Genomic DNA, 20,651 nt, shown 5'->3' with positions numbered 1-20,651 from the left:
AGAACTGCTGATATAAAGATTATCTTGTTGTAACAACCTCTAACGCTCTAAGACAAAAAAGATCTGCTGTAGAATTACTGATTTTTAAATAGGAATGACTGTTCCCTAACTTCTATATTAAGTTTGATGCAGCCCTTTTATTATACTAACTAGGGGCCCGGTGCACGAAATTCGTGCACTGGGTGTGTGTGTGTGTGTGTGTGTGTGTGTGTGTGTGTGTGTTGGGGGGGAGTGTTCCTCAGCCCAGTCTGCCCCCTCTCACATACTGGGAGCCCTCAGGCATAGACCCCCATCACCCTCCGATCGCCTGATCGGCCCCTTGCCCAGGCCTGACGCCTCCGCCAGAGGTGTCAGGCTTGGACAGAGGACCCCCATCTCCCCCTGATCACTGGCTCTGGCCCCTGTCCAGGCCTGAGGCCTCTGGCCCAGGAATCATGCCTGGGCAGGGGACCCCCATCTCCCTCTGATCGCTTGCTCCACCCCCCGCCCAAGCCTGACGCCTCTGACCCAGGCTTCAGGCCTGGGCAAGGGGACCATCATATCCCCCCAATCCCCGGCTCCGCCCCCCGCCCAGGCCTGATGCCTCGGCCAGAGGAGTTGACCCTCATCACCCTCTGATCACCAATCACCGGATCGGCCCCTTGACCAGGCCTGAGGCCTCCGGCAGAGGTGTCAGGCCTGGGCAGGGGACCCCCAGCTCCCCGCGGTTGCAGGCTCCGCCCCTGCTCAGGCCTAACACCTCTGGCCTAGGCGTCCGGCCCGGGCAGCAGGGACCCGCAGTGGCAGCGGCCCCGCGATCATGGGCTTCGCTTTAGGCCCAGGCAAGGGACCCCTAGCTCCTGGGACTGCCAGCTTCGACTGTGCCCAGCTCCCATTGCTGGCTCCACCCCTACTTCCTGCTATCACTGGCCAGGGCGGCAAAGGCACCTGATTCTCCGATCATGGCTGGGGGGCAGGGCAAAGGCGGCCCCAGGGCCGCCTTTGCCCTGCCCCCCAGCTCTTAGCTCCCCCCTGGGTTTCCGATCACTGTCAGTGGCAGGGGGCTTCTTCCTGCTTTCCCTTTCGCCTCCCTGCATTGTGCCTACATATGCAAATTAACCGCCATCTTGTTGGCAGTTAACTGCCAATCTTAGTTGGCAGTTAATTTGCATATAGCCCTGAGTAGCCAATGAAAAGAGTATCGTCGTACGCCAATTACCATTTTTCTCTTTTATTAGATAGGATAACATTGTATCTTTTTGAGTTCTCTTCAACAGTTATTTTAACTGAGAACTCTTAAGTTTTTGGTATTGCCCACAATTTTAAACAGAAACAGTCTTTAAAAAATGTGTTGTGAAACCAGAACATTGTGGTACTGGAGCACTTGTAATTTGTGGCCTTTAGATGTGGAAAAATACTGCCCTTTCACCAGCTTTTTCTCAGCCATGTTTGCCTGCTGCAGTAAGTACTGATTTCATGCTGGAGTCTGAGAAAGCAAGACCGAAGGAGCTAATTCTGTTTGGCAAAACCTGTAAAAAGTAACAGTTTCCTTCTGGGTCAACTCTGACTCTGTGCTCTCATTCACTGGAATTTGAATTTGTTACTTTTCATAGAAAGTTCTTTTTTGAATGGAGATTCTGACTGTCCTTACCTTGCCCAGCTACAGAATTAGCTGCCAAAGAGTAGAAGTGAGAGAGGGAAGGTTGCAGGATGAAGGATAAGGAAATGGACGTTAGACTCTTTCCAGTCATTTTTCTGTGTGTTTTTTTGGTGTGTGTAATCTCTGATGTTGATAGTATTTGTTCTGTTTTTGCCTTCTAGGTGATGGGAATTGCAGTGATACTAGAGGCTTAGAAATTGCTATCAAACAACGTGTTGACGATGCGCTCACTTCAAAACTTCCCATGTTTTACTTGGTTAACCGACCTCACATTAGCTTAGTGCCCTCTGCATTTCTGCTTCAAACGGACATGGACTATAGGTCCTTGAGTCTGAACTGGGCACAAGGGGACATTTCACTGGAGATTGTGGATGGCCAAAGTGGGAAGATCACTGAAAGGTTAGCATAATTCATTTCCTCAAAAACCACATTACTTTTGCAAAAGAATACATTTTAATACAAGTTTGAAATGCATACATTTCTAGAAAAAATATTTCTAAAACTGGTACAAAAGAGGGGAAAACCTAAATAGATTATTTTTATGTGAAAGTTATCAAGAAGGTGCCCTAACTCTTCCTCAAAGAAAGCACCATTCTGAGATGGTTCAGAGGAATTTTATAAACCTTTAGAAAGCAGAAATTTCCAATATTATCTAAAAAGATGGAAACCATCCAAATGCTTTTTTAGTCAAATGTATCATTGATACTTAAATATGATAGAAGATTTCTGCTCCTCCTTCCAAAAGTTACAAACCAAGTTCACTTTTATATCCAAGCAAAATTGCTTAAATAAAATATTAGGAAGCAGAATCAAGCAATACATTAAAACAATAATGTATTTTATATAACAGTATCAATTGGTATTTTTTCTAGGAATGTGTGGGTAGTAATAATAAAAATAGCACCATGTTAGAAACTCTTATTTAATGTATTTTGTCAGATTAATTGATCTAGGGGAAAATATCACATCTCTATAAATTCTAAGGAGGCATATAATATAGTTCTACAACTATTCTAGATAACGATACTCAATAAAGCAGGAATAGATATTTTTGTTAAGGATCAAATGTATCTTTATTAATCCAAAAGTATCATCATAATTGAAATTTCAGAGGCATTTTCACTAACATCTAGACAAAAATGATTGTTTACTGTTATTTAACAGTAAACAATGCATTTGGATAAGAGAAAAAAATGAGATATAAAATACTTGAAAGGAGGAGGTAAAATTACTATCTTTACATATGGTATCATTTTATACCTGAAAAGCCCAAGAGAATCACCTGAAAACTACCAGAACGAAAATCATGGTGGAAAATTCATATAGAGAGGTCAGTAGTTTTCAAACACATGAGTGTATGTTAACTGTTGTTGCATTTAAACTACCTCAACACTTACTGGCTTAAAAACAACCACTTATTACTGCTCACAAGTCCTTAGGTCAACTGAGTTGATTTGGTTGGGCTTCTCCAAGCATGTAGGGTCAGCTCTAGGTTAACTGAAGGTCCACTTGGTCCTTGTGTTCTCTCAGACTCTAGGAGACCAGTCCCAGCTGGTTCACATGGTAGAGGAAGGAATCCCGAGAGAATGAGAACTCAAAGCTTCCTGAGGCACCAGCTCAGAACTGACACATGATCTATTCTGTTTGCCAAAATAAGTCACAAAGCTAGCCCAGATTCAAGGGGAGGGGAAATCAAACACCACTTTTTGAAGGGTCAGTCTGAAAAATGATATTGTTAAAAGCATGGAGATGGAGAAACGAAGGATTTGGACAATTTTTATAATCTGTCACAAGAGCCAAGTAATGAGAAGATATAATGAAGGGAAGGAGTTTCAATAGCAAAAACGTTCATGATATATAAAAACATAGAAAAAATATATCTACATGTGCATACATGCCCATATACATGGAGAATCAGGAGGTTGGTGTATATATTTTACTTTTTTAGTGAGTCAAAGTTGACATACAGTGAAATGCACTGACAGTTTCATGAATTTTGACATATATACATACTTGTGTAACCATCACCCTGGTCAAAATGCAGGACATTTTTATCTCAGAAAATATTTCTGTGCCCCCTTCTGGACAGTTCTTAGTAGAACCACTATTTTAATTTGAATCACCATAGGTTAATTTTACTTTAAGCAATAAAAATTTACCAAGTATCCATCTTCTACTTTAATTTTAATTTGACACTATAATAACTTAAAATGTAATTTCTTTAAAGAAATGAACTTCAGACAGTAATTATGTTAAAAATATTTTATGTAAAAAATTTCACTATATGTATTGCACACAAATTGAGGTAAATACCTGTCTATTCTATGTTGATTTTAATCCCTACAGTTGCCCTGCATAAATTGTTGAATAATGATTAGTGACTGCTTCATTTCTTTCACAGTTCTCCATTTAAAAGTGGTGTGTCCATGGCAAGTCGGCTGTGTAAGGCTGCAATGCTAAGTCGATTTAACCTGCTTGCTGGTGAAGCTAAGAAAGAGGATGTACTTGAAGCTAGTACATATCATGCAGCTAAGGTAAGTCCTTAAAGGAATGCAATTGATCATAGGAATATAATTTAAGACAAAAATAAGGTAGTAACTTTATGATATGTAGCAAAAATTGGTTGAATAGTTCCTGAATATAGGATAGTGCCATGTAGTGGTAAACTTAATTTTTAAATAAACATGCCAGGAACTGGAAATGTAAATAAGTATTGTCGCTTAAAGTAGCCATGGGGTATGTGCTTCGTATAATGTGTACTTTGACATTGCTCAAACCTGCTGTCATGCCCAGAGAAACAAAATGAGAACAAAGCTTCTTCTGTACATGATATTAACTGTGCTAACTAGAGAAGTTAATTATTCTAAATTAACACATTATGATAGACAAATTAATTTTTCTGTCTTAATTTTGTGAAATAGCTTTAATTTCAGCAGGTGATTTGGGCCTGAGTAAGTAAGTGGTGTAGATAACCTTCTTCTTTCTTTTTTTTTTTTCTTTATTGTTTCAAGTATTACTATGTCTCCTTTTTCTCCCACTGACCTCTCCCTGGCCGCTCCCACCTCCTCACAACCCTACTGTCTGTGTCCATGGGTTATGCTTATATGCATGCATACAAGTCCTTTGGTTGATCTCCTACCCCCTTCCTCCTTTGCCTACCCTCTGAGGTTTGACTATCTGTTTGATGCTTCTATGTCTCAGGATCTATTTTTGTTCATCAGTTTATGTTGTTCATTATATCCCACAAATGAGTGAGATCATGTGATATTTATCTTTCTCCTAATGGCTTATTTCACTTAACATAATACTCTCCATGTCCATCCATGCCGTTGTGGATAGTAAGAGTTCTTTTTTTTTTTTTTTTACAGCAGCATAGTATTCCATTGTGTAGATGTACCACAGTTTCCTATTCACTCATCTGCGCTTGGCATTTAGGCTGTTTCCAGATCTTGGGTATTGTAAATTGTGCTGCTATGAACATAGGGGTGCATATATCCTTTCTGATTGGTGTTTCTGGTTTCTTGGGATATATTCCTAAAAGTGGTATTACTGGGTCAAATTGTAGTTCCATTTTTAATTTTTTGAGGAAACTCCATACTGTTTTCCACAGTGGCTGCACCAGTCTGCATCCCCACCAGCAGTGAAGGAGGGTTTCTTTTTCTCTGCAGCCTCTCCAGCACTTGTAGTTTGTTGATTTGTTGATGATAGCCATTCTGACATGTGTGAAGTGGTACCTCATTGTTGTTTTGGTTTGCATCTCTCGGATGATTAGTGACCTAAATGAATGGAGAGATATACCATTTCATGGATTGGAAAACTCATTATTGTTGGGATGTCAGTTCTATCCAAATTAATCTATGCATTCAATGCGAACTCCTTAAAAAATGCAGCAAACTTTTGTGTAGAAATTGGCAAGCTGGTTCTTAAATTGATGTGTAAATCCAAAGGATATAGAAGAACTAAAACAGTTTTTAAAAAGAATAAAATTGGTAGACTCATTACAAAATCTATCATAAAGGCACAGTAATCAAGACAATGTATTGATATAATGATAGAGACAGATAGATCAATGAAATAGAGTAAACCCACATACTTATAGTCAGTTGATTTTGTACAAAGATGCTAAGGTAATTTAATGGGAAAAAGAATAGTTTTTCGACAAATGGTACTGGAACAACGGAATATCCATGAGTAAAATAAAAAAAAAATTAATTTAGGTTTATACTAGTCATGCAAAAAAAAAAGAGCCTCAAAATTGATCATAGATCTAAAAAAGCTAAAACTATGAAACTTCCAAGGAAAACATGAGAAAATATTTATATTCTTAGGTTAGGGAAAATTTTCTTAGATATGACAGCCAAAAGCACAATCCACAAATAAAATTTTTTTAAAAATTATTTTAGATTAAATTTAAAACTTAGCTTTAAAAGTCATTTGGGTCGATGTTCAACCACTGAGCCACACTGACTGGGCAGTAATTAAATATTTTAATTTTTAAAATGTCAAATTGAAAAGACAAAATTAGGGATACTTATTTTTCATAAGCCAAATTCTGCCTATGTTCTATAATTCAATTTTTTTTCTTCCTATAGTGTTTGTCTGGATCCTATCAAGAAGCTAAAACTTTGTTGAAATCCTACTTACAGCAGCATGGCTATGGCGCCTGGATTGTGAAATCTCCCTGTATAGAGCAATTTAGTATGTGAATTAGGCAATCCATTGTCACATTAAAAATCTTTTCTTTTTTTGGTGTGTTTTGACTAGTAAATTAAAAATATATTGGTTCAGCTTTCAAAATCAGAATCTTACAATAGCAGTGTCTAGAGATAAATAAAAATTTGTAAATATTCATGTCAAAGTACATTGAAGCATTAGGGTTTTGAAGTTTTAATTTTTAGAAAAATAATTACCTTATTCATTATTGTAGCCATTTTGTATTTATTTTTACAAACATAAAAATAAAGCCATTACCCTTTTTGCAGTTCAAGAGAAAATTCTTTCTTTTAAGTTTTTGTTTTAAAGCTATTCATACAGCAAAAGATAGTCAACATTGTGTCCTGGCACCTCACTTAATTTTTTTTAAATATATTTTTTATTATTGATTTCAGAGAGAGGAAGGGAGGGGGAGAGAGAGATAGAAACATAAATATGAGAGAGTATCATTGATTGGCTGCCTCCTGCACTTCCCACGCTGAGGATCAAGCCTGCAACCCGGGCATGTACCCAGACCTGGAATTGAACCCTGACCTCTTGGTTTATAAGTTGACGCTCAACCACCGAGCAACACCAGCCAGGCTCACTTAATTTTTTTAAATTAATAATTAAAATCCAAGAATACAAATAATAATTTTTACTCATTTGTTGGTTAATTCAACAGACATTTGAGTGACTAATATTTGCAATCACCATACTATGTGATAGTAAAAAGCAGTAACTAAAACCATTTCTTATGTCAAACTGCACATGTAAATGCAGAAAAATGTTAAACATGTTAGGGAATAATTTGATAAATGAGTTAATCTGATAAATAGAAGATTATCATAAATGCTTTAAATAAGATTGCTCATTTTCAAGTGTCCTATAAGATCCATTCAAATGTGAATTAATTCTTTATAATAAGATCAATAAAAGATTGTTTAGCTTTATATTTGTTTATATAATTACAATGCTTAGATGAGAAGGGAAAGTTTAATTATTCTTGAGTTAGAATATGTATCTTTAGTGAAGCTATGCATTTATTTCATACTTTAGCCTCTTCAGTTTATTCCTTAGTTTCAGTCACAGGTGAATTAATTAAACATTATTATTTCTCAGACTTTATTCCTCTTAGCTTGAATCTTTATCAAATTTACTAGAGGCCCAGTGCATGAAATATGTGCATGGGTAGGGTCCCTAGGCCTGGCTGGCAATTAGGACTGATTGGGGCCTTCCTTCCCCCAGCTACCTGCCAGAGCATTCCTTCATTCTGCACCATCCTCTGGTGGTCAGCACGTGTCATAGCAGATGGTTGAACTCCTGAGGGGACAGTTTGCATATCAGCTTTTTATTACATAGGGTAAGCTTCATGCCACCCTATAGGAACTGTGATAATCTCTTAGGAAGTTGATGTAGGGTTTTTGGCAGAGTTTAGTTGATGAACATTGAAGTCATTCTGGAAAGATATACATGTCTTTCAGTAGACTAGATTCTATACTTACTACTATAAGGTTGAACCATGTAAAACTGCCATTTTTTGATAGGTTAAAGAGGTCAAATATGGGCAGTTTCATGTGGATCAACATAAATATACTATTAATAATTTCCATTTTCATGAATTAGATGGTATTTATTGGTTATTCCTCCAAATTAGTATTTTCTTTTTAAATATTTTCAGTCTCTTTTCTGAATTATTTCCTTCCACAACTGATTTCCAGCCTTTATTTCTATTATTTTTTGATAGTTAACTTGCTTTTGAAAATACAAGATGTTTCACCTTCTCTTGGCTCTTCACATTTATGGGTATTTTGCTTTAGATTGACTCTTAAGAAATGAGGAAGAATACCAAGTGGTTAATACTTGCCTCTGAAAGTTTTGCCTAAATAGTAAAGGCCCTGTGTTAGACACTGCCATGAAAATCAGTAAAAGACAATTTATTTTCTCAAGAAATTTAGTTTTAAGAATAAGGAAAAGTGAATATACCCAACTGTTTTTACAGACAGTCTAGTAAGTATCCCTTATTTATTCAACATATAGTCACAGAGTGTCTCTATGTGTTATGTCTACTCAGTTATTTGTACTGTTTTGGTTTAGAAAAGATCATATCTAGAGAGGGGTATCAAGGGAGATTATGTAAGGATGAAGGAGATGGCATTTAGTAGAAGGCTGTCATTTAGTGGAAAGGACAGGAGATGGCTTGAAACCCATTGGCCTTTATGACTGTTAGAAGTTACTTAATCTCTCTTAGCTCAGTTTTTCATTTATTGCGAGGATGAAATCGATACTACATCATTATTTTTCAGGGGTGGAGGCTTAATAGAAAGGGCTGTAAGCTACCCTTCATCGAAGCAGCAATGCCTATCTTCTTTTATCTATTATGTATTGGGTTGCATAAGATGTTTTGCTTGAAGAAAAGTAAACTACTAAATTCAGACTTCTAAACTTCTAACGTTGTTCAAAAACCACTAAACTAGTTGCATCTAAATTGAAGTCCTTTTTAGTTCTAAGGTTCTGTTACCTGAGCAAGCATTGAAGAATAGTTAAAATTTGTAAGGACGTAATAAAGCAAAGATTAGAGGGGAAATGTCAGTCTTTGAGGCTAGAGTATATAGAACTCTTGCTGGAGAAGTTGAGAATTGAATCTAGCATTTTTCCTCATTTTGGGAGGCAGAAGGGAGTTCTTGAAGGATTTTGTGCAGGGAAATGACATACATTCAAATGCCACACCACAACATTGTTTTTGTTTACTTATGGAAATTTGCAAACATATAAAAGTAGAATAGTAAATGAATCCCCATGTACTAGTACCTATCACCAAACTCAATAATTATTAAAAAATGGCAATCTTGTTTGATATATACCTTCCCAAATTGGTTTATGTTAGAACAAATATCAGACATATTATTTCTTCTGAAGATACTGTGATTTGTATCTGTAAAATGTGAGGACTCTTTAATGCACACATATGTATAGCCACAATTCAGTTAGCACATCTGAAAAATTAATAGTAATTCTCCCATTATCTCATAAATTGTAGAATGTTAGAACCAAGATAAAAATTACATATATTAAAATTTGTACTTTCGCTAAGTATCTAGTAATTTATATGTTTCCTCACATTTTTTTTCTCTTAATTTGGTTCTTGAAAAATGGGTTTTTGTTTGAAGTATCCCACAAATTCATTTTTGTCGCCTACATTTCCGTGATGTCATTTAACATGGTCTTTTGTCCTTTGTATTTCCTGAATCCAATAGTTAAATCTAGAGGCTTTCAAAGTCCAGTTCAAAATTTTAGCAAGAATATTTCATAGTTAAATTATTGGCATGAGTGATGGATTATGAATGGAGATTTTAGTGTTGAGTCCCTTCAAAGTTTGAGGAGTCTGTGTGGGGCCAGGGACAGACAGAGCCCTGGACAGTCAGATCTCGGCTTAGGCAGCCTGTTTTTACCCCCAAGTTCAGTAATTCCATTTTCTTATCTGTGCCATGGTATTAAAAATTGTTAGAAAACAATATTCTGAACTTTTTAATAAAAAATATAGTTGTGTTCACCATGTATTAAGGCAGTGCCTATACAGGATAAAACAGACATTTCATCTGTTATAGAAATTTAGACTTTAAATTGGGAGGTATTTTTAGATAATTTTATTTTGCACATGAAATGATGTGAGCATTATTTTAAGAGAGCCTTAGATAAATCTTGTGAAAAATAATTTGATTGTAATGTATATGTGAAATACGTAAAAATGCTTTGAAAATATTGATGAGGATTGATAGGAATTGTCAGACTTTATAACAGTTAATGAAGGATCACTGTGAGTTATAAATGCAAGTTTTTTTTTCTTTGAGAATGAGCTGGAATTGATAGTTTCTTTGATGTGAGAAAGGAGAAAAAATACTAAGTAAACAGGAAGGATAAGAATTTACTCTTTAGAAATAGTTTGATCCTGATACATCCTATAAACTGACTTTAAATACAATTTTCTGCTCTGTCACTCCTTGTGTTATAATAGTTGTCAGATATATTTGATTTTGGGTAGTGGTTTCAGTGGCACCAGAGGAGCACCCTCTGTCACTTCTAGTCCTAAAGAAGAAACCCACCACAGAACTCTGGTGGCGCTGGGGTCCCCCTTACCTGTGCATTTCTCAGTGTCTTCCTGGGCAAGATGAGAAGACTGCAGTACTCACCTATCCCAACACAGCCTCTCCCTGGGGAGTCTTCTATGGGGAGGCTCTGGTGCTTCAACATCATTGAAAGAGGCTACTTGGGAGTCTAAGCATTTACTCAACTATTAATGCCATTTGCAAGTTCTCATTAAATTCTGAATCCTAGGGAGTTTCATTAATCTCAGTTAAATCAGTCCAAATATGACTTATTTTCCACCCCCATTGGCTAAACACTGTATTCCTCAGCAATGTTGAGATCTTAACAAGTCCCATTTTAGGCCTGGAGGCAATGAAAGCTGGTAAAGGTGAGTTCTGGGGAAAATTGCCCTCAATTTGTGAGTCATTGGAATGCTTTTAAGGAGAGGAATTTTTTTTCCTCAGAAGAGACACAACTAAAGAAAAGAAAAGGGGCAAATGAGTATTCTTTGTGTCTGCATCCTATATCTTAGGGCCTCACTCCTTCCCACCCTTAGTAGGAGAGGCCTGGAGGGTCTAACTGCATTTTTGTAGATCTTACATCAGCCTCCGCCCTCTGCCATGTATACCCTATTACCACTGTAGAAGTGGACTATTTTTTTGTATTTGAGTTTATTCTTCATTTAACTTTTAAAACACTACTATAGTTGCATATTAAAACAAGTAGTGAGTATATTACAATTACAGTCCTTCACTCATTCACTACAGTAAATAAAATGCCAGCAGTGAGTGAGATTCACTGGCCTCATTAAGAAATCTGACACTGCCCTAACCGGTTTGGCTCAGTGAATAGAGCGCTGGCCTGCGGACTGAAGGGTCCCAGGTTTGATTCCAGTCAAGGGCATGTACCTTGGTTGCGGGCACATCCCCAGTGGGGAGTGTACAGGAGGCAGCTGATCGATGTTTCTCTCTCATCGATGTTTCTAACTCTCTATCCCTCTCCCTTCCTCTCTGTAAAAAATCAATGAAATATATATTTTAAAAAAATCTGACACTGAACACCACCTCTAGGATGATGTCATCATCCTTTTATGCTTCTCCATTGTAATGGTACTGTCTTTCTTGACTTGGATCAAAGTCCACCAGTTCTACCTGGTCCATTTCATCAATCTCTTCTACTTCCTTTTAGGTAGGAGTTTTTCCAGCAAAGAGAGTTTATCAGGAGAGAGAAAGCCATTCTCAGGAAAGTTTACCTTAAATTTGATGATTAGGTGACCCTTTTCATGTGGTCTATGATGAATTTGCATGCCTTCATTTAACACACATTTGATATCTTCATGCTTGACAGTCTGACCTGGATGAAGGGTGATGACTATGGTTCAGTTGTCAGGAATAGCTATTGGCTTTTAGAAGCCACACAATGCTTCAACCAGCTGTACGTCCATACACATGAAAAGGTCTCCTTGTTGCATAAAAACAGCATGGTCTTTTTGATCTAAAACAATGATATCTCCTGGCTCCAGTCTTGGTTCTTGATCTTCTTCACCATGGAATGTTATCTTCTGGCCATCTTTCATGCCTTTATCATTAAGAACTTACAGAATCTTCTTCTCTCGAACTGTCTTCCTTCCATTGCAGCTTTTGTATCCATCTTTAGAACTGATCCATTCCCCATGGCCCTGGTACTCCATGCACGCAGACTGAATTTGCTGAACCATTCCAGGTTCTATATGGTGATTTCTTATTTATATTCCAGTACCTCAGCAGTTGAGACAGCACTCTACTGTTCCTTTCTTATCATCTCAGCCTACACGTCACAAATCACATCCTTTTGCAGAGCTAGTTTTCCTGTTGCACCATTATATAAATCTAAGGTTATTGAGAGCTGATGACAACGTTTTTACCTCTCCTTTCTCTCTCTACCTTCCTCCTCCTCCAAAACCAAACAAACAAACAACAAAAACATATAAAGATGTCCATGAGAGAGCCAAAACCACCACCTGCTCCACCTTCCTTTAACTGCTTGTTCTCCTCCTCTGTCACATAATTCCCTTTTCTTTGCATCAGAAAGCACTTCATAAGCTTGAGAAATCTGTTTAAACTTCTCTCCTTCATTTGGATTCTTATCAGGTGGTACTTCAAGGCCAGCTACCTGTAAACCTTTTTCTTTTCTTTTTTAAAAATATATTTTTCATGATTTCAGAGAGGGAGGGACAGGGAGAGAAAGAGATAGAAATAATGATTTGAGAGAAGCATTGATTGTCTGCCTTCTGTACCGTCCACACTGGGGATCAAGCCCGCAAACCAGGCGTATACCCTGAGCTGGAATCAAACTGTGACCTCCTTATTCATAGGTCAACACTCAACTACTGCGCCATGCCAGCCGGGCTGTAAATCTTTCAGTTCTTCCTGGGTAGCATTGGGTTTGACCTCCAAAACATCATAGTAAGTGGTTTCTTTTACCATTTTTGACAGCTGGTGAGTGGGCCGAGGCAGGTATGGAGGAGCTGGAAAGAACACATTGCTCTAGAAATGGAATATTTAAAAACTGCCAATGAGGACTTCCTTGGATGTTTTTAAGTGTATATTCATAACTTTAATTTTTTCCCTTTCTTCTGTGTCTAGACCATGAAAAGAATCTAGGTAATAATCGCAATTTTCATAACTATTGTTGCTGTAACAATTAAATGTCATGGCCTTGGATCTCTCAACACCTTGCCCTCCTGCATTTCATTCTATGCTACCATTGATGATAATTAGGATGCTATTGCATTCCATAGATTTCCCATGTCATACTTTCATTGTGGTCCTTTACTATATGAACAATCCTGATCCAGGAGCCTATGTGAGAGTTTATTTCATGGTGCTTTTTCTGGTACAATTACTGTGTCTGCGTCAGGAAACAGCATACTCGGAATAATTCAAGGACGGTCTCATAAAGAGATGATTTACCAAGCTAGGGTACAGGGAAACTATGAGGAAGAGTACAGTACTTGGAGCTGGTAACAGAAGTGCACCACGCCTGCTTGAAGGGAGGAGTGGAAAGAAAAGTTAGCAGAACCGAGAGGGAAAAAATCTGGAGAGAGCTGCCTTGGCTGAGAGGCACAACCACTCCATGGGGAAAATCGGGAATCTCTTCTATCCCTCCCACTACCCACCAGGGCTCCCCAGTGGCAGGACCCAGTGGAAAGCCAACAGGCCGGGAGACTCCTGAGGGCAGAGAAAAATGTGTAAGATGTTGGGAAATGGATGGAGAGACACATCAATTATCTGAAGAGTTTCAAGAATGTTTATGTTAGCATCTTGTTTATGGAGATAGAAAATCATATAATTTGATGAGGTTTTCTTAGACTAGAACTAAGGAACTGATCAGGTCATGGTAGGAGAAAGCAAGAGCTTTGAGAAGCCCATTTCCTTATTCCACATACCTTCTAGGAGAAGAGTGACTTTTGTAGGCATCTTAGCTGTCTTGTGAGGTCACAGGAGTAATTTGAAAATATTTTAGTGATTATTCTGTGCTTGTTATTCACCACCTTTATTAAATAATTTTATGAATTGAACTACACATATACATTATATTTAACAATTCAATATAAAAATAAATACTTTGGGATAAATAATTTATATTTTAGAGCCCTTAGGGCTTACAAAAAGAATCTTAAAAGATCCATATTTATCATCTGAAGACGAAGAATAATTACAAAAGGTAACAAACCATACATCAAAAAATAAATATAATTTTTAAATATTTAAATAAATAGAAAGCCTGATACATTTTAAATGGGAAGCACTTAAGTCAGTGTTGAGAAGATTCTTTGACAAAAGGTAATCCACTTGTTCAGGAATTCTATGATGGTCACCGTCTCATCATCATAGTCACATTTGAATCTCGTTTCAGGTCCCTAAAACACAAAAATTATAATTATTTTCTTAGTTAAGGTTGGTTTACCTTAGATATAATTATTCTTGATGTATTACAGGCTTATGGCCTTTATTTTCAAGGAGTTAAACATATTAATCTCATTTTCTTGAAATGATCAAATTGATATGCTGAAATTATATGTTATGACACCAAGTGATAGTAACACACAAGCTGAGGTTGTTAATCCTGTCAATTTTAAGGAACACAATATTTTCCCCCTTGAATTATATACCAATAAGCATTTTTTTGTTGTTAATCCTTACCCAAGGATAGTTTTTCCATTGATTTTTAAAGAAAGTATAAGGGAGGTGGGTGCGAGGAGAGAGAGAGAGAAACATTGATGTGAGAGAGAGACATCAATTAGTTGCCTCCTACACATACACCAGCTGGGGCCAGGGAATGAACCTGCAATGGAGATACATGCTCTTGACTGAATCAAACCCATGACCCTTTGGTTCTTAGGCTGATGCTCTAAGCATTAAGCCACACCTGCCAGGTAAGCATATTTTTGTTGTTAATCCTCACTTGTGGATATTTTCCCATTGATTTTTAGAGAGAGTGGGAGAAGAGACAGAGAGAGATACATCGATATGAGAAAGACACATCAATTGGTTGCCTTCTGCACAGGATCGAGCTTGCAACTGAGGTACATGCCCTTGACTGGAATTGAACCAGGTATCCTTCAGTTCGTGGATGACGCTCTATATCCTGAGCTAAAGCAGCTAGGGCCAAGTAAGCATTTTAAATGAAAACAGATCTAAACAAATATTTCATTAAATGCATGCAAAATCAAGTTTTTAACCCTCCTTTCCTCTGCGTGTAAATCTATATCTATAGGTTACATGTGTGCAGTACCAGTGATATACACATTATACTTTATTTTTTAAACCTCAAGTCTCCTGTTATTCTATTTAAATGAATCTCTTCATGTTTACCCCTAAACGAGATAGAGCCAGTCAAGAGTAAGTTAGGACAAGCTTCTGTTTGGGGGTAATTTGTGTGAAAAATAGTTTCATATATAGCCATTACCCCCTCCCGCCCCCCTCCCCCCACCTCAGTATCAGTAAAGGACCAACTTTTGAAAGTTCAAACAATGGAAGTTTTGTTTTGTGGACTGACTTTTTGGAAATGAATTTCCTTTGCCTTTAGCTGACAAAGTAGGAAAATATTCTGATATATAGTAAGATAAAAGAGGGCTTTTTAATTTTGAAGTAATACCTATCCTGGGAACATAACCAAATGAGATAAAGTATTCATTCCCTTTAAATAAACTGTTGAAGTGTTACATACTTTTTTACATACAATTGAATATTATAACCTCTTAGAGAGTGAGATTTTTAAAACATCAGGCTTTTGAAACTCAGAGTCTCTGATTTTCACATAATTTTCTCTTAATTTTGCATCAAGAACTTAGAGTCAGTTCTCTGATATTGGTAAAAAATTTTAGAGCATACCTTTTGACATAGATGAGAAACAGTCTATCAATGTCTAGATGACATTGCTCTCAATGTATTTTTAAAGAATTAAATGAAAGGAACAGCCTACTAATGACTTCTGTTCGGAAACAACTAGAGTTAAGATTTTTTAGGACCTTGGTTCTACTATCATTAAAATTACACTGTTTATTTAGGATACCTATTAACTCATGACTTTTGTACTTTGGCAGATTGGATGAAAAAAAAAAGAGACATGAATCTCTTTTACATCACCTGAGTCCCTTGTATATTTCATGCTTCCTCTGTGTTTAAAAATACTTAAGGTTTTGAAAGTATTGCCTCGAAATAAGGAGTTAATTATCTAATTCATTGGCTATTTTAATGGTTGCTGATTTTTAGACCAGTCTCTAGGTCCTTCTACCAGTGGTAGGGAAACCCCATTTAAAAGGCCTTTTAGATAATCAGTGTTGGTAATTCTGGAAAATGGCCTGAAGGAATTAACAAAATATATAATGAAAACTGTGCTTTCTGTGACATTCAGTTCAGTGTTTTCTCCTACTCTCAGTGTTGTGTTAATGTGAGGGGTGGCTGCAGGGCCACGGGCTTGTCCCTGTGTGGATGGTGGGTGGAAACCTTCTGGCTCTTACCCGTATACCTTATTCTTCCCAGCTCCACAGTGTATCACCTAACACACAAATGATTCATGCTCACAGTGGACTTAAAATGTATGAGCACTTCACAAACACCAAAAACGCTGTACTACTCTAAAATGCCCCTCCCTTCCATGTATTTTCTTTCCAGATGAGCAAGTGAAGTATTGCCTTACCTTCAGGTTCTGAACGAGTACATTGACATTGCTCATTAATTCCGTGATATTGCTCAAGCTTTTCTCTAACTTTAGCACTTTCTCCAGAGGTTCACGTTCTTCTATTAGACACTGCAGATGTTTCAATTCTGTGGCCTGGAATAATAAAAATGTTATTAGGTTAGTTTGCTTTGACTCAAAGTCAATCAGAACATAACCTCAAATTTATTTTATTAAGAGTAGCAGGACGTGGTTTTTACCACTCTCTGTTCTCAGCATTACTGTCAAGCTGGACCAATAGAGTTTACATGATAAGACTGGAAAAAACTAGAGTTCAGCTACCCACGATTAGAATTAATTGTTAGTTAACAAATAATCATTAATTTCAACTTAGTTTGGTTTTGCAAACAGGCAACATTTCTGCACCTAATTGTAAGTCACAGATATAGGCTGAATTATTAGGACCAGAGTAGGAATGTGGAAGTATGGGTCACAGTCTATGATTCTAGTGTTTCATGGTTCAAGAGTTGAGAATCATGGAATGTTAGGACAGAAGGAGCTCTCGGATGCCATCGGTCACAGGCCAACATTTTATACATTAGCCATTGTAACACTGTATAAGATTGGCTTTCAAAATAGCAAGTCACATATAACTGAATCTTAATTGTTTACTTTTCTATAATAAGTACATTAAGCATTTTTAAAAATGATTTGTACCAACCAAATAAAACATTGCAATATTTGAAGTATTTTTGAATGGGCCTTCTGATTTAGACATATACACATGATAGTATTTCACACTTCTATGGTACATTATAATTTCAAAGTGTTTTCTCCTAAATAAGTCCATTTAAGTCTCACAGCCACCCTTTGAGATAGGAAATGCAGAGTTATCTCCATGTTACAAATAAGGAAAGTAAATCTCAGATTTTGTGTTCTCCCAAGGCCACATGACCAGGAGGAGCCAGGATTAAATTTCAGTTTTATCTTTATAGCATTAACCCAGAATCCTTTGAATTAAATGTTTTTATCATTTTCTGAAATCTTTTAGAAACATGGAATGGTTGTAAAATGAACAAGTGAATGGAGTTTATCACATCACTTTGGTTTCAAATAGATCTTGAGTTGTCATTTAGAAACTGTTAGATTTCAAAGAATCTACCATCCTCTTAACTATGCACCCATCTCATGTTTCTAACAATCTTCAGAGGGAGAGGTAGCACTGTACCACACAGGTCTTAAGACATTTTCACCTGCTGGCCTCTCAACTTGCTACTGCAGGTTCTACAAGTTCAAGGCTGGAGTTTTCGGCATGGGTAACTTGGAGTTAGTCCCCTTAGAAAAGTCTAGAGCCGTGGTTGGCAAACTGTGGCTCGTGAGCCACATGCGGCTCTTTGGCCCATTGAGTGTGGCTCTTCAACAAAATACTACGTGCGGGCCGCCTACAGTGAGATTGAAACTTCGTGGCCCATGCGCAGAAGTCAGTTTTTGGCCTGGGCGAGTCTATTTTGAAGAAGTACTGTTGATATTTGGCTCTGTTGACTAATGGAGTTTGCCAACCACTGGTCTAGAGCAGTGGTTCTCAACCTTCTGGCCCTTTAAATACAGTTCCTCACGTTGGGACCCAACCATAAAATTATTTTTGTTGCTACTTCATAACTGTAATGTTGCTACTGTTATGAATCGTAATGTAAATATCTGATATGCAGGATGGTCTTAGGCGACCCCTGTGAAAGGGTCATTTGACCGCCAAAGGGGTCGTGACCCACAGGTTGAGAACTGCTGGTCTAGAGTCTTTAAGTTGCTAGAGGTAAGAGGTATGTGTCTCTGATTCAGCTGGAGGAGATCACTAAGTTATTTCCTTTTCATCTTTTAAAAGAGTAGCTTGAAGCATAACTTGAAGAGGCAGTAAGAGGCAGATCAATGGAATTACATCTATGATCCTTTAAATCCCATTCTCACCCGCCCCCCCCACCCCCCGAGGCTTTTCCCAGCACTGGTTTTGCCTGTTCTCTGTTGACCCACGTAGCTGTTAGCAGTCCTCTCTTAGCAGTAGGGGCCTGGATGATCTATGCTTATCTAGCTACCTGAATCCCAAAACAACCAAATGGAGCTTTTAAACTTGGAAAATAAATCATCTAGCATAAGTCTCTAGGCCTATTGGCATAAAAGATGTGTAAGTCCACAATTGTACTTTATACTCCCCAGGGAGAATTTTGTCTTTACTATTTACTACTAGTAACAGCAAATGCTTGTATGGTGCTCACCATACGCCAGATACTTGTAGGAGTCCTTTACATTTACGTATTAATCCTCACAGAACTATATGAAGTATGTACAGTTATTCACAGATGTAGACAAGAAACAGTCACAAAGAGAGCCTGGTAACTGCCCAAGTTCACAAAACCTAGGACATGGTAGAGCTGAGATTTCAGTTCAGATCTGGCCCTCAGGTCTGTGCTATGGATTAGTGCTATGTTGCCTCTCAAAGGCAGACTCTTAGAGATTTCTCCTAGGACACAGGATTTATTTTAAAGAGGGCTGCTCTGATGTCAGTTTCAGTAATTTTCATGGTAAAAGTACATAATCGATATCTGTAGAGTTTTACATTTTCAAATGAAGCAGTAAATTCACATAACCTTGTTTTAAAACTGTCCCAGCAATGAAATATTATTTTCTTTTCTTCCCAATCCCTTTCCCTCCAAACACAAACAAGAACATCTAAAAAATATATAGGCAAAGCCATTTTACAAAAGCCCCATTATCAAACCTGGATATATATATTTAAAAAATATTGAAGTTACTAATACTTTTTCTCAGGTGAGATGCCATTAATACAATCAGTGTGCTAATTTCCGTTTTACTTTGCATCTTAATAAAACACAAAATGAACTTAGAAAGTTGTACTTACATTCCTGGGCATGTAAAACTTAAACGTGAGCATCATGGGGAGCTTGGAGTTCTTGTAATTCTGAGAAAACACAACAGACTGTTATTACAAAGTGCACTCCAGGCAGAAAAGTTAAAGGGAGTCATTTTAGCAAGCAAAGGATATACATACGCTGACTCTACTCAGAAGCTGCTGCATATCCAGTATCAGGTGCTCCAACTGCTGCTGTGTTTCCTGGCTGGAGCTCGAGGTAGGTGCACCGTCTGCGATGAATGCGAGAGTTAGTGCAATACAGGACAAGAAGTGCATCTTGTACATTGTGGCAGGAGGTGAGGTTGATGCGAGTAGTGATAAGAGAGCTGATAGAGAGCTCTTGAGCAGAAGGAGCAATTTATACTGTTAATTCTGGAAAAATATCATGGGGGTGTCAAAATATTTTACATATTACACATATTTTCAAAGACTTTACCTGTGTGGCAAAAAGCATTACCTTTATTTTTCCTCTTCTGATGACTCTTTGGAATTTCTTTAAACCCCCGTGAGCTGACTGAATGGATGTAGGTGAAATCCCTCTTGGTTACATTAGCCCACACTTCTGTGGCAGTTCCAATGCATATGCCTCACGCCTTCTGTATGAAACAGTTTTTCCTCCTCTTTCATTAAGGGGGCGGGGAGACAAAAGTGGCTCATGAAAATGTTCTCTTTGTTGTAAAATGATGCTGAACATGTGGCTCACCCTGTTGTGGTGGACGAGAGCTGGAGCAAATAGTTGAAAAGAATAAATGTTTAGATTTGTTGATTAGACAGGAAGAATATTGGTTTCCTGTTTCAGGATGGTTTGGCCTTTTTATCTACACAATGCCTGAGCTAATGCGTACAACATGATAGATTACTTCTTATAAAGCTAGAGAAATACTAAGATTAGGATACATATCATGGTCATTGATCTTGAGATACTGTTTTCTGCTGTTTTAATTTGAACATGCTTTTTGTATCTTCTTAAATCTCCTACTACCTGTTGTACTTTTAAAAAACATACAGTGTTCAATAAATAAACATTCAAAACACATCCAAGGGTACTGACGTGTGTGTGTGTGTGCGCGCGTATGCGTGGCAAATTTATTTTTGCTGGGCATCAAAGGAATATAACAAGAGTTGCAATGTTGCCACACCCAAGAATGC

The 20,651-nt window shown here is 37.6% G+C and overlaps 2 protein-coding genes and 1 pseudogene across 3 annotated transcripts in view; 1 reads left to right on the top strand and 2 right to left on the bottom strand.

The window, feature by feature from the left end:
• The window catches only part of ADAD1 (adenosine deaminase domain containing 1), a 29,413-nt gene extending 23,068 nt beyond the window's left edge, over positions 1 to 6,345 (top strand). For both annotated transcript variants that reach the window (XM_059695326.1, XM_059695327.1), the window contains exons 9-11: positions 1,801 to 2,038; positions 4,041 to 4,173; positions 6,232 to 6,345. In XM_059695326.1, the coding sequence (XP_059551309.1) occupies positions 1,801 to 2,038; positions 4,041 to 4,173; positions 6,232 to 6,345 (485 nt within the window). The remainder of the gene's footprint in view (positions 1 to 1,800; positions 2,039 to 4,040; positions 4,174 to 6,231) is intronic.
• Positions 6,346 to 11,505: 5,160 nt separating this feature from the next.
• Positions 11,506 to 12,882, bottom strand: LOC132236143 (dnaJ homolog subfamily A member 1-like; annotated as a pseudogene).
• A 1,263-nt stretch (positions 12,883 to 14,145) lies between these two features.
• IL2 (interleukin 2) lies at positions 14,146 to 19,787 on the bottom strand. Its single transcript, XM_059695325.1, has 4 exons — positions 19,641 to 19,787; positions 19,491 to 19,550; positions 16,601 to 16,735; positions 14,146 to 14,318 (listed from the first exon to the last, which is right to left on the bottom strand). Exons 1-4 carry the CDS (start codon positions 19,785 to 19,787, stop codon positions 14,208 to 14,210), a joined length of 453 nt encoding a protein of 150 aa, XP_059551308.1. The 3' UTR covers positions 14,146 to 14,207.
• Positions 19,788 to 20,651: the final 864 nt, after the last annotated feature.

This window comes from Myotis daubentonii, chromosome 5 (assembly GCF_963259705.1).
Source record: "Myotis daubentonii chromosome 5, mMyoDau2.1, whole genome shotgun sequence".
NCBI classification, from domain to species: Eukaryota; Metazoa; Chordata; class Mammalia; order Chiroptera; family Vespertilionidae; genus Myotis; species Myotis daubentonii.
Note: the sequence above shows the minus strand (reverse complement) of the source record. Positions and strands in the feature narration are given on the sequence as shown.